Source organism: Poecilia mexicana, unplaced genomic scaffold (assembly GCF_051168715.1).
Source record: "Poecilia mexicana isolate PSO_F unplaced genomic scaffold, ASM5116871v1 scaffold_5, whole genome shotgun sequence".
Lineage (NCBI taxonomy): Eukaryota > Metazoa > Chordata > Actinopteri > Cyprinodontiformes > Poeciliidae > Poecilia > Poecilia mexicana.
The window spans coordinates 28,743,860-28,758,463 of NW_028263374.1; the positions used below are offsets into that span (position 1 = coordinate 28,743,860).

General features: G+C 37.2%; 1 protein-coding gene across 1 annotated transcript in view; it reads right to left on the bottom strand.

The window, feature by feature from the left end:
* Window positions 1-14,604, bottom strand: part of rspo4 (R-spondin 4) — a 29,205-nt gene that overhangs the window by 4,470 nt on the left and 10,131 nt on the right. The window contains exon 4 of the mRNA XM_088005867.1: window positions 12,461-12,661. Coding sequence (XP_087861993.1) covers window positions 12,461-12,661 — 201 coding nt within the window. The remainder of the gene's footprint in view (window positions 1-12,460; window positions 12,662-14,604) is intronic.

Below are 14,604 nucleotides of genomic sequence, written 5' to 3' on the forward strand. Positions count from 1 at the left end.
AAAGTGGTTTAAATCTTTATCAAATTGTATTAACTTCTTACACTGAATTTAAGACAGAATATAAAATGAAGCGTTTGGAAAAGGTCAACATTTCCATTTCACATTCCAGTAAATTCTCTAAAAGATCCTAAAATTTAACCAATAATTTTGTCAAACCTAAAAAAAAGGACCAGCAGATCAGTACTGTGTGATAAAGTAAACTATTTTGTGAATGTTTTTAACTTTCTACAGTGAAGTCCAACTCAACCCTTAAAATTTAAACCTCCCCAGCATGAGAGAAAAACCAGGATATTCCTGAAAACTATGAATCTTTGCAAATGTTTTATATCTATCTGTTGTATCCAGCTGCAGTGATTAAGAGCTCTCTCTGTTTTGGGTCTTTTTGGCATCTTAAATACCCGATTATTGGTTTTTCCATCAGTCGCATTTAAATTTGTTCCAACCCACAGCAGTAAAAAGAAGAAATCTCAGTTTTACATGCAACAGTGAAGTAAACACAGTCTTGTTTTTGTAATTTGATGCATGCTTCAGGAAACCAAACATGCACATTGTAAAGCTCCTCAGCGACTATCCTAACTGTTTCAGGCAGAAAGTTGGAAAACGCCCAGCTGGTGGCGCTGTGACCAAACCTCAAGCCAAACTCACAGGCAAACATACAAGGACTTTTATGGAGCTAAATGAGAAAGAAAGTGGCTCTGGTTTCTGTTTAGTTCAGCTGAACTCCATGGATGATCAGAAAAGATGAGATTATCTGCAGGACCACAAACTGGACGATTGTCTTTAAGGTCCAGTTTTCTTTAAACAAGAGAGTTTCTGCTACTCTGACGGGGAGCACAAACATTAGTAGTAGTTTCTTTTTTTTTTTTGTAAAAGTGGTTAAACGCATTAAAGAGAGGAGCCAGAACTAAGACTAAATGTTCCTCCTTAATCCAGATATATGCTCAAGCTACATATTTAGTTAGAAAGCTAAATATTGAGTCTGGAATCTTAATATTTTTGCCCCAATCAGAATATTTAGCAAGCTAACAGGCGAATTCACTGGCTGTTAGTTTGTAAACTAACTATTTAGTTTGGGAAATTTCATATATAAATTAATCAATAACATAAGCTTGTTGTTTTTTGCTTTAACAGATAAAAAAAAATCCCAAATTATTGTTGTTAAATTTTGACTTTAACTTTACAAACAGGAAATTTTTTCAGACCTTTACATGATCTTGATCAAATCAGTCAAAAACTTTACAATCCACACAAAGAGATAAAAATCTTATTTCACTGCAATTTGTTGGAATCATTGAGGCATCATAACCCAAACTGACCTTTTTAAATACAGCTAGTCTCCAAGCAAGACTGGATACGACCACAGCTCCATAAACAGGGATAAAAAGTTTGAGGATTTTCCAAAAATGCTGGTGTTATCCACTCAATCCGTTCGACTCTTTGGAAAACAGTCGTAGTCAGAACCACATGTTGCGGTGGAAGAAAGAAAAGCACTGTACATGGGCATAACAGGTAATAAATCAGCATAAAGCTTTAAACGGTATGGAGCCATGCGGGCAGGAGCTGGGAACAGGGGAACCGAGCGCCATGTCACGCAGACCAGAACATGCATCATCGCTAATATGTGCTAGTCTGAGTCCAGGTTGTTTATTTGATTATGAACCTTAAAACAAACATGCTAAAGGCTTTTTTATGTGATGCTAACGATGGCCTCCCCTAAAACAAAAAAACAAAAACCACAGCCGAGCCGGTTTCCAGCTGCCAGCTCCAACGTCGAACTCAAGCCGGCACAAAAGGATCTGCGTTTGAAGTGCAGAATGAGCTGCAGGCCAGACATTATCAAATAACAAGCGGGGGTCGTGATTAGCCCCCGTTAGCGCTATGCTCTGCTTTAATTTAACGTCTTTTACTGTGCGGTTTCCAGGTTGGCACTGAGATCCGCCATGATGTGCGGTTTGGTGGCACAGAGACAAAAACTGCGGCCCAGGTTCAGATTTTCATTAAGAACCTGCACAACTTCACATAATTACTGCATGAGCTCAAGCACTACCCTTAAAAAGATCACTTTTTATCTCCTCAGAACAGAAATACAGCAAAAATATTTTAAAAAAGAAAAATTTCACAGTATATTTTTGCGGATCAATTTACACGGCAAGAAAATTTACCCTGAGTTTGGGGATTTTTTCAGTTGAGCAAATATAAATATATTTTTTCAGTTATGTAATTATTCTGACCTCAATTATTCATTTAAAAATAAAACTATGGCTGAAATGATTAGTCGTGACAAAAACTGGAGAATACAGACAAAAAAAAAGGCCATTTGCTAAAAAAAAACATTCAGAGGAGAAATTAAGCCAAAAAATATCCATTTTGAATTTATGATTAAAAAAACTAAACATTTGTCTGTAAAAATGTTTTACCCAAGAACTCATCAAGTAGTTTTGGTTTGACTTGGTTCAAAATCTGGAAAAAATTAACTATTAGGCACCTTTTCTGTCAAATGTTAGTCATTTAATACCAAAAAATAATTAACATGTCATCCCTAACCTGTATTTATGTTACATCCAGCAGAGCTGAGCTTTTCACATGTTGATGATAGATGTATTTTCTTTAGCTGAAGATGAATCCTTTGCTACAAATGATTAAGGTTTGACTAAAGGAATGATGTTTTTGCAAAAAAAAAAAAAAATCATTTTCTAATTTAAAAAATGAATTTAATAGTTTATTTTTATGTAGTTCTAACATTGCATAAAAAAGTTAAATTAAAAAACCTATGGAATATGCCCATTTTGAATCCGATTAATCGTCAGATTAAATGATTAATCACCAGAATAATTGATTAATTGATTACTAACCTAATTGTTGGTTGCGGCTCTAAATGAATGTAATTAACACTTTGAAGCTGATCAGAGCCACCACTTCCTGTTTGAATGGGTCGTAACCATGTGATACACAGGACCCAATACGCGAGGGAGGAGAAAGTATCTCCAAAGCTTAATGAACTGCAGCAACTTGGGGTCAACAAGTATCCATAACGAGCATTAGTCACTATATATAAAATAACTGGTTGTTTATGAAGCATGACAAGGAAAGGCTTTTTTCTCCTGACAGCCTAAATGTAAACATGTGGAGTTTGCTAAACTCTTCTGGGACCTAAACTGGAACCATATGCTTGGGTCAGGTTAGACTAAAACTTTTCTGCTAAAAACAGCCCAAATAAACACACAGGACAGAAAATCATGGCCACTGTTAAATATGGAGGAGGTTCTGTGATGCTGTGGGCTGATTTATATTCCTTGTTAGAATAAAAGGTTCAAGAATTTCACAAAAGACTAGATTTTAAATAAATATGGCAGCATCAATGGATCTGTTGGGAGAACAATGATCCAAAATATATACAAAAACAACAAACTTTCTCCTTGAAACCAAAAGAAAACTGAAGAGATGAGAACACAAGCGACTACGTCTGAAACGATTAATCATGATTAATCACTGAAATAATTGTCAATGAATCATCTTTAAACAGAGTATACAGACTTAAAAGAAAGACAAATTACTGAAAGAACAATGTATTAAGAGCAATAATTAATAATAATTGTACAAGTATAAATACATTTTGTATTTAAGATAAAAACACTGTCTGCAAAACTGTTTGACCCAGAAATCGTCAATTTTAGCTTCGCCTGCTTCATATTCTGTAAAATACTTATATTAATGACCATTTTCTGCCCAATTATTAATTGGTTAATCCAAAGAATATTCAATATGTTCGTCCCACACTTTGTTTATGTTAAGCTGAACTTTTCACATGTTGATATTGGACGTTTGCTTTAACTGCAAATGCATCAATAAAATGTTATATTAATAATTTGTACATCTGTGTCTTTTAGTTTATTTCTAATGTTGTATCAAATAAGTGGTTAAATGAAAAATCTGCAGAAAGAGCAAAAGTTCTTATGCAATTAATCAAATAGTTGATTAATCGTCAGAATAACTGAGAGAATAATGAATTAGTAAAATAATCCCTAGTTGCGGCCGTACAGAAGGTGTGTCAGTAAATGTGTAAAATACTGAAAAAAATCCGAAGTTTTGATTCCACATCTGTGCAAACGTGAATTTCTGAAGCCTCTCGCTGCTGAAGCTAGCAGCAGAGCAGCACACCAGAGATTACGGCTCTTTACGGGCTAACAACAAACTCCAGCTTCGTTCTGATCAAAATCAGCGAGCAGCTGTGGTCCATAACAACTGTCCAACTTCTTGAGTTGATGAAAATGTTATAAAAGTAAATTCAAATGCAAAGATTCCAGCTGAATCGGTCACGCAAGCAGAAAACCTCCATCCGAGCGAAAATGTTTGGAATTTGCTGAGACAGATTTTTCTCATCTTTGACCACATTGTGTCCAAAAAGAAAGAAGGAAAACCTGCTTTCTCTGCTTAGACATGCCTCTAAATTACATTAGGGATGTTCATGGAGTGAAAGTGAGGGCAGAAAAACCAACTTGTTGTGTAATCAGTACCTGTTGTCTGGGGTTTTACAGTGCCTGCGGGTCTGTCTGAACATGATGCGTGTTTATGTTGGGTTTAAATCCTGATCCAGGAGCTTCTGAATGAGAGGGACACCGAGTTTTGCCCTTTAAAGTACCAGAGAGCCTCTAATCTTCAGTAACTCCGTTTCAATCTACGGGGATTTGTCTGGATGTACTGTAAGTTGGCTGTCGGTGCCGTAATCTTGTATGAAATGTCCAAGTAACAAACAAAAAGCAAAACGAATAACAAAAGTGGCATCTGAAATACCGAGCAAAACTCAAAAAAGGGGCAGCAGAAATACAGGCGATTTCATCCAAAGCAGAGTTTGGATTTACTTTGCCCAGTTCTGTTTTATACGTTTGAATTAAGTCGAGGATATTTCAGGTTTGAAGCGCCTGGATTACCGCACATGCTGTACGTTTGGTCTCAGTTACAGACGACTGGATTTGGAAATGCGACCCAGACTGACCCATTGCCACCAAGCCACTGATGGACTGACAACCTCTGTTCATGTTGTTGACAACCGTTCGGTTTCACTGGGAATTTTATTCCCAACTGTTTCCCACGGTTATTCATCTCCACTCCGCTATATTTAAACATGCTGATTTCACACCAGCCCTGCTTAATCCGCTTTAATCCAGCTCCAGTTTGTTCGCCTAGAGAGTCCAGTTTGAGCCATGAATCCGTAACCAAATCAAAGAAAGCAAACTCTGGTCCGCCTACAAACCTCGGTCTCAGTTTGGTTAAAGTGAATTAAAATTCATATTTCAACACCAGACGGACCAAAAGTAGGAAGCGGACTACAGTGCAGGGGATTCTGGGAAAACACAACCAGAGACAGAGTTGTGTAGTAACTTGTTGCGTTACTGAATTGCTTAACAGAAACAGTTTGGTTCAAATATTTAGTATTTTACACTAAGTAACAGTGTGGTCATAATATCTGATGAGTGCTGTCATATTGTGTCCATTTATATTTCCATAATAATCCCAATATTAGTGGTAAGATGTTACTTGTTCTTTGTTTTTCTTTATTTTTCCTTTTGTGTCAGGCTGAGGTATGGCAAAGTGTAAAACTGCAACAGCGCCTCCTACAGTCACAATATATGGTGGTCACAGAATAAGGTGTAACACAGGAACCAAATGCTGCTCAGCAGGGGGCCAAAAGCCCAAAGTAATATCGACAGACTGCCACGAGAGAGAGGTTTCTCCATTTCAGTAAAACATCTGAAGTTCTGTTGGACGAGTCCCAAATCGCTGTTGAATGTTCTTATTAAGATAAAGAACTGGTCCGATGATCCACAGCAGAATGAAAACCAGATCGACCCTCTGAATCTCCTGGCATTGATTGATTTTCCCTTTCATTCAACTCTGACACTTTGTTACGAACATATGGAGAGTTTAAGATTATAATAGCAATGTTGATTCACACACATTTCCAAACCCCACATAAATACGACATTGTTTTAGTCTCTACGCCATTTACTTTAAAATTGTAATAAAACTACAGTTAAATAGGAAAGTTGAGTCTTCTGGGATGGGAGATTTCTGGCTCAGTTTTTATTAAATTATTCACTATTTTTTCAGTCAGGACTGCAGGTTAAAGGGAAGATCTGGTATTTTAACTCAGGAATCTTTTGGAGGATCCCAGATGGGATGGAAGTTGCCAAATCACAGAGGGAGGCCGCTTGGTTTGACAGTCTCAACCGTAACCGAGGGACTCTAGTTTTTGTGATTACAGACGCCAAAAAAATGGGTTTGAAAAGAAGAAAGTGAGGGTGCTGGAGCGAGTACAATGACTATGTTGTTCTCCACATGGTATTGATCTGATCTGTTGCCCTCGTAGATACATTGCATGCCATACATCAAAGTGATTGTGATTTAATCTGGAGGAAAATCAGTCATAGCACATGGCAGCCCAGCCGTTCTGCAGAAAGTCAGTGGGATTTACTCTGAAAACTGTCTGCACAGGTAACATTTATATGTGGAAATAAAATGTGAACTTCATGAAACAGACAATAGACCCTTTTCACATGACGTCACACAACTTCCGTTTTGGCTCGAAGATGTGTATCCTTAGTTCCGGTGTACATAGTAAGTAATGATAAAGTTGTCTATTTCATATATATATGTAAAAGGGACACACACACACACACACACACACACACATATATATATATATATATATATATATATATATATATATATATATATATATATATATATATATATATATATATATGCCTTGTTTTTTCTAAACTCATAAAAAATAAAGATTCACCGGTCGTGTTTTTTGGGGGACTTGTGTTTGAACGTGAAGTTGCTCATTTGAGCTTGGAAATGAGCAGAGATACATAATCAGCCCCAGAATATTTAAAATACTATTCTAAACAACGTTGTTGGAAGCTGTCCTTTATTTTCCATTAATACAGAAAACCTCTAAACGTTACATCACTGACAGGCGGCGGTGTATATGTTTCCTAACTGTGGCTAAAGCTGCTGCTAGCTGGTTTACTCATGATCGGAGGCTGGTTGGAGAATGGTAAATTGACAATGACTAATAACGGTTATCTAACACGTAAACACTGTTTTATAAAATACAGAAAGTGAACCTCTAAACGTTACAGCGCTGACAGAGAGTATATTTTTTCCTAAATGTGGCTAAAGCTGCTGCTAGCTGGTTTACTCTCCGATCGGAGGCTGTTTATTTTATACACAGTTAGAGAATGGTGAATTTACAATGATTAATAACAGCTATCTAACACTTAAATGCTGTTATTATTAAACTTACCTTTTATTATATCCTTAAGATTATGAGAATGCAGGAATTTTTCAGCTTGGTTCCCAAGGCAAAATCACACCGGAAGTAAAGATACCCAGGTTTGAGTTATGGCGGCCATTGTCTGACGTCACTGTGAAAAGGGTTTATTAAAAAAACATCATCTCTGAGGAGCTGCAGCTGCTTTCCTGATTTATTGATAATAAAACTAACTTCTTAAACTGTTTGTTAATAAACTTGTTCATTGTAATGTCATCTTTGTTTGATAAGGTTATTGCAGAAGTGGAAAATTGTTTTACCTCCTCTGGTGCAGTTCGAATGCTTATGTGAACGCCAAACGGCCTGGTTACCGCTCCAAAAGCAGGAAGTGGACTACAGCGCAGGGCATTCTGGGTAAATACAACCCTATCAACCTAGCACTTCTAGAGCTAGCAGGAGAAAGGATTTATGTTCTTTGAACAAAAACAGAAGAGAAATCCTGCAGCCACTAAAATCTGCCGCGACTCCATTTTTTGTTTGTTTTTTGTCAAGAAGGAAGTTGCTCTCAGTGTCTTCAGAGGTTTTGTGTCGTTTCCTTCAGTGGTTCTTGGTGCAGCACCCCCACAGGCCAGGAGGGGAACAGGTTGCTCAAAGTGCAGCTGAGAATGTAACAAATGCTGTAATTTTGACTCCCAGTTGAACCGAATCTACTGGACTATCAGGTTATTGGCCCTTGGGCCTTGAAGTTGACATGTACTCTAGAGCTATCTGTGGTGTAAAGAGTAAAACACTAATATCTCGTAGGAATGAGCTAACTGGGTCCGTTTAGTCCAGGTTTAGAACATGGACTATGAAAGCACCATGATTTGTGAGTTCATAAATCTGTTGAGGTAAAGCTGCTGTTGTCCTGCTTTCCCCATCCAAGAAGAATCACTTGTACAAATTAATCCCGGCTCTGTTTCTGATCAGCCAAAGAACAAAAGTAACGACCCGGCAACAAGCCACCAGAGACATCAGTTTGGTATTATAACTCATGTTGGTTCGCTTCTCCTTCACATGGGAGAGAACACATCGCAGCACAAACACAATAACAATGAAAAATTGACTTGCTGGAGAGCTCAGTCACAGTTATTAGAGAAACAAATGTTTCCTATAACAAACCTCCATGAGTGTCTTTGGGTTCTGCAGCAGGGGAAATGTATTGTCCTAAATGGGAGCCACACGGTTGCTCTGTCTTCGTGAAACACAGCCTGAGTTAATCTGTTTCACTATGGGAGATTATCATCCACATAAATACAACTTAATAAGCTGTCACACTAACACTAAACATGTGTCTGTAACTACAAAGAGATTTTGCAAACTAGATATTTCAAACTTGATTTTGATTTTTTCCTCTGGCCAACAAATACAAAAAAAGGCAAAGGGAGTTTTGGTTCATTTGGTTCACTATACATCAATCAATAAATAAATTTTTCCAATATTTATGAGATGAGAGATAGAGATGAGATAAAGCAAGGTGTCCAAAGTGTGGCCCGGGGGCTCTTTATGGTCCTTGGACTAATTTTGTGTGGCCCCTAACTGCAATTCAAAAAGGATACAAAGTTGGATCATCAATTCAAATGGAGACTTTCAATTTGTAATCAGAGTAAAATTTGTTACCAACATCATTTTCTCATACAGGAAAATTCAAAGTACAACACAAAGTATTCATATTTTTATAACCAAGTTTAAGCAACTACTAAACTGAAAAGATAAGTTTGCTGCACCCAAATCAGCTTTTATTGTTTCTTAATCTTGGAAAATGAGAAAATGAGTCAGTTGTTCAACAATAACTGAATACACTTTTTCAAACTTGTATCTTTTTTTGAATATTCATTACCCAATTAATACATAATCACAAAACTTCCCTGTTTGGTGAATTATGAGTTTGTAAAGCAGTGTTTTGTTTTTGTTTTCTGTGTGTAATGTTGATAAGGTGAAACTGAACTGAAATAAAAACTAAACAATATTTAACTAATAAAAACTAGCAAACAGACTTTAAAAAACTAAAACTAACAGAATTAGACAAACATGAAGTCATAATGAAATTAAACTAAACAATAATGAAAAACCCAAATCTGTTATAACCTGAGTAACTTTATTATGAAGTATTTCTACACCTACTTGAGTAAAATGTCTGAAAATTTCACTGAATGACGAAAAAGGTTGTTTTAACCAAAATTTACTAGGCAAAGACCTGCAGTTGTTTAGTGTTTTATATGTATGTATGTATATATATATATATATATATATATATATATATATATATATATATATATATATATATATATATATATATATATATATATATATATATATATATATATATATATATATTCCCTTTATTTTTTTTTCCCTTTAAAAAAAATAAAGGGAATATATATATATATATATATATATATATATATATATATATATATATATATATATATATATATATATATATATATATATATATATATATATATATATATATAAGCAGAAGAGAATCTCTTGTTTTAGAGAAAAATAAGAGACTTCATCTGAGGATAACACAGCAGGAGACGGACAGAACTGGGTAGCAACTAGCTACATTTACTCAGTTACATTTACTTGACTGACCTTTTGAAAAAGTGTCCTTTTTACTTCACTGTACTTTTTCCTTGAGTAATTTTATTATAAAGTATATCTACTCTTACTTGAATAAAATTTATGGATTCTCTACCCACTGAATGAAAACAAACATGTTTTAACCAAAACACCTGCAGTTTTTGTTAAAGTTTTATAAGTTTTTAAAACTCTCCTAGTGCCTCTGGAGATGGAGAATTAAAAAACTAAAGCAGTGTAACCTGGGAGAAACTTCTGGACTCTTTTGTCCCAGATGTGTCCAATTCCAGAAGATATCTTCAGGACGTACAATATGCCGATGATAATGATAAATACCTCAAATGACATTCCTTATATTGTGGACAAAGTTCAAACACAATGCATATCTGAACTTTTTAAGGAATTACTGTAAAAAACAAAAACATGCTGCAGTCTCATCTTCTGCTTTGTGTCTCATAGTTTCTTGTTTTGGTTTGATGGGAAAGCCAAAACCAGCTGCCAAGTTTAATTTTAATCCGTCTGGGGTTCATTATTAATTAAATCCAGAGTTGAATCCAGAGCCAGGCGCTGTCACTTCAATACTTCTGGATCTGCTGAAGACACCGAGCGCACATTCTGTTTTTTTTTCCTCCCTTTTTTTTACAGCCTAAACTGGGTTTGACAGCATTTACACAACAAGAGGCTTTCAAAATATTTGCAGTCGGAGCCTCCACCACAGAGAACAAGATCAAAGCAGATCCGGAGCAAGAAACAGCATGCAGGCGTCAGACCTGAAAGAAACCTCGGCTGGTTTGCTCCTTAATGTAGCAGAACAGGTAGCGAGGTGCAAACTGAGCACGTTTTTGGTGTTTTACGCATTTTTGGGGATTGGGGTGGGTGGGAACGAGGGAATCCCTTTCCCTGCTAGCATTTTGTAGGCTGTTCTGCCATCATGGAACCACAAATGGGAACAGTCTGGACAGATGTTGGTTCCAGATGACGCTCCAGAGAAGAATGCAGCGGTTGAAAAGGAGCGCGATGCTGCTAGCCTGAATGTACACAGATGGATGTGCAGCCTGCGGTTACTCTGCAGGAAAGTATTAGCGGCTTAAACGCTGAATGCAAAAGTCCAGGACACTGGATGTCATTTTTTACACCCTGAATACGTTACAAATACGAGAACAATATTTATGTTTGTGGTTCTATGAAAGCTGTGCCATACCGTCACCTAAAAAAATCAATAATAAAAATGTTTCTTATCATTAGCTTTATTTGCTAATTGCTGCTGGCTAGTCTGAAGGAGTCGTGAGGAAGGGAAGCAACATAAATCCTAACTTCCTTCTTTACGAAATGAAAACCAAAATGAAGTGGTGTTAGATTTTAGCGGTTAGGATTTCTCTTTTATCTTTAGCCAAAGACAAGGAGCCAATTCTCCTGCTAGCGCTAGCCTAGTGTTTGTTTTGGTTGTATTTACCCAGAATGCCTTGCGCTGTAGTCCACTTCCTGCTTTTGGAGCGGTCTCTGGTCCGCTTGGCGTTCACATATGCATTCAAACCACACTGGAGTTCACTTGAACCAAACCGAGACCGAGGTTTTTAGACGGAGCAGAGTTTGCTTTTTCACCCGATTAAGTATTCCCACCTCTTTAAATGGGCCGGACATTCTAAGCAAACGGACTGGAGTTCGATTAAAGCGAACCAAACAGTGCTGGTGTGAAAGCAGCCCAAGATTATATGTGCAATTACATACTTTTGGTGAATTAATATTTAGTTTGGAGAATATAAAATACACAGGGGCAAGGTTCAACTGCAGAAGGGGCAGTAGCCCCCCTTTTGCTCCTGTGTAGATCCGCCCCTGGATGAATCACTCTGAATGTTGAGACCAGTAACAACTTTCTGAATGGCAGGAGTCACAGAGTTGTTAAAGCAGTGTCTAAATAACTGTAAAAGTTCAAAACTAATTATTAAAATCAGAAACTAAATATTTATTTCCAGGCATTAACTCGCCATGATCGTCTCTAACAGAAGCCCAAACTGCAGTTTTCTGGTGTTTATTATGAAGAGACGTTAGCTTGAAGAGGTTTTTATGAGTTGGCTTTAAAAAGACAAAGGTTATTGGATTCTTCAGTACTTTTTATTATCTTTATATTTGCCTGTGATGTTCACAGTGCAGCAGTAATCAAGACCAGCTGGACACAAACGTTTTATAGGGAGGGAGCTGCTGTTACATAGAGCTTTTGCGTGGCTGGACTACATATCAGTCACTCGATGCTGAAGTTACTAAACTTTATAACTTAGGTTTTATAATACCAGACGACCAAATATGACCTTTTAAAGGTTAGATGAGATCCGCTGTGTTTCGTGTGATGCGGGGAGAGGATACCTATAACCTCACAGCGCTGAGCCGGAGGAGACTGGAATGTTTTTAAAAGGTCCAATTCCCCCCGACTTGGCATTATTAATTGCACGACTGTGTTAAAACACAGATGTTGGCAGTTCACTAAAAGAAGATAAACAATTTGCATGTTTTGCTGATTTTAGTACAGCTGCTAACACTACGGGGATCTTTCTCTCTTACCTGTGGGACATTTTTTCTTCATCCTGCACCTTTGTGTTTCGCGTTGGGGCGAACAGACCGACGCTTTTTCAGTCGCTTTCCCGCTCTGGCTGTTCTCCCGGACCCGGGTCTGCTTTCCCCATCTGAAACCACAGGTGGCGCCGTCACGGACGCAGACGCTCCACTCGCTCCACTCTCCCAGCGGAGGCAGGGGACAGACCTCTAGACGAAACAAATAATGCAAAAAAGAAAAGAGGTGAAAGGAAAAATGGTGATGGATTAAAAAATGCCTGGGAAGAGAGGAGAACACTGGTGAATTTCAGACAAATAAAAAAGCAATTTATCTACTACAATTACAATTAAAACAAAGCACACTCTTTTCAGTTCTTTAGTTTCAGGACATCAGTAGTGGGCAAATTTCTTCTAACAGTGTGACTAATTTTTAGCTTAGCGTTTAGCAAAGTCCAGCTAAACTTAGCTTCCCCTAAATTATTTTTAAATTCTAAAGTGAAAATCTGCAACGGCGTATTAGGGACACTGTAGGCAGAAAGATGAAGGACGAGTAAATTTCCACCAGAAAACTTAGAAATCTTGTCTAAAAAAGAAATTTCAAGAAAAAACTCCCAAAGCTCCAAAAGAAAAAGCTCAGAAATTTAAAGACTGATCTAGAAAAAACTTGGAAGTTGGTTTTTAGGGCTGTCAACCTTAACGCATTAATTTGTGCGATTAATCTGAAAATATGCTGATATTACAGACCACATATTAATCAAACTACTATTTTGACCTGAAAGCCTTTTCCTGCTAGCTCACAGCTGCGTGATACGAACCAGTGATTAATCGTGATTGATCACAGCGCTAGACTGTGATTAATCATGATTACATTTTTAATTGACAGCACTAATTTTTATTCAAATTTTCCTTTAAATGTGTTTTTTAAAGTCGGAATCATGTAATTAAATCCATTACATACGTACTCATAATAGATTTAGTTGAAGCTGTTGGAAAAAAACAGCATTAAAAACATGAAAACAAGCTTGGATACATAAATGCTGAAGATCGCATATTACAGAGAGCGAATGTGACAGCAAAGATAAAATAAACTGCAACTATAACTCAGCAGTGGTGAATTGGACTAATACTTAAAGATTTCCCTGGATTTCTGGAAGCAACGGTGCAATTATTTAAGGTAGATGAATGCCAGCTGAACATTAGCCGCTTACTCAGGAAGAGAGATGTCATGCAGCCTACAAGGCCGCATGAAAAGCTCTGCAGCTTCAGCCAAATGGCGCCGGCGTATCTTTATGATCGTCATTGCGGCCGTCAGATTTGAAAGCAGAGGCTTTGTTGAGGTGTGTACCAACAGTTGGACGTAAAACCCCAAAAGCACCATTAATACCAGATGTTGCTCGGCTGCCAGAAAAGAACCGTAGCTGCAGATGTTGCAGGTGGACGGCAGAGGAGAAACGATAAGCATCAAATGATGACCGAGTTCAATCATATATCTCACTTACGGAGAAGGGAGGGATGAACCCAAAACCACTCTGAAGGTTTTTAATCCGTATCGTGTGTTATGTTGAGAGCCTGGCCCCATCCAAACGGATTTAACTCAGATAAAAATACAAACGAGTGTTTCCAGGTGACGTTAGGAGGCTAAAAACAAAATTAAAAGCACGTTAAACAGATCCCATTAGGCTGTCACTTAATGGGATTATGAGTCATTAGAACCCGATAACATCAACATAAAAACCTCCAGGTGAAGTCACTCAGGCTGTTTAAGGTGGAATAAAAACGGCTGAACACTCTGAGTTCTCAGAGAAAGGAGTCTGCTTTAATTACACCACCAGCTTTAGTTTCACTGATGTCTCTGTTGGAGAGGAGTATCTTTTTATATGTGGCTCGGATTAGGTCAGAGCCTGCAGTAACCTGGAACAAGATGCAGACCTCATGTGTTTTTATGTTAGCAATGCAGATACAGGTATGCCGATTTCTGCAGTCCTTATGCAACAATAAAACTGGTTATTTCTGATTTCTTCCTTTTTGTTTTTAGAATTTTGCTAATTATTTTGTTAAGGCATTGCATATTTGTCTGGTTTTTGCAAAGATTTTGCTTGTATGTTTTTCCTTTATGACAGCTGTAACCATGTTAACAAGGTATAATTTTTACA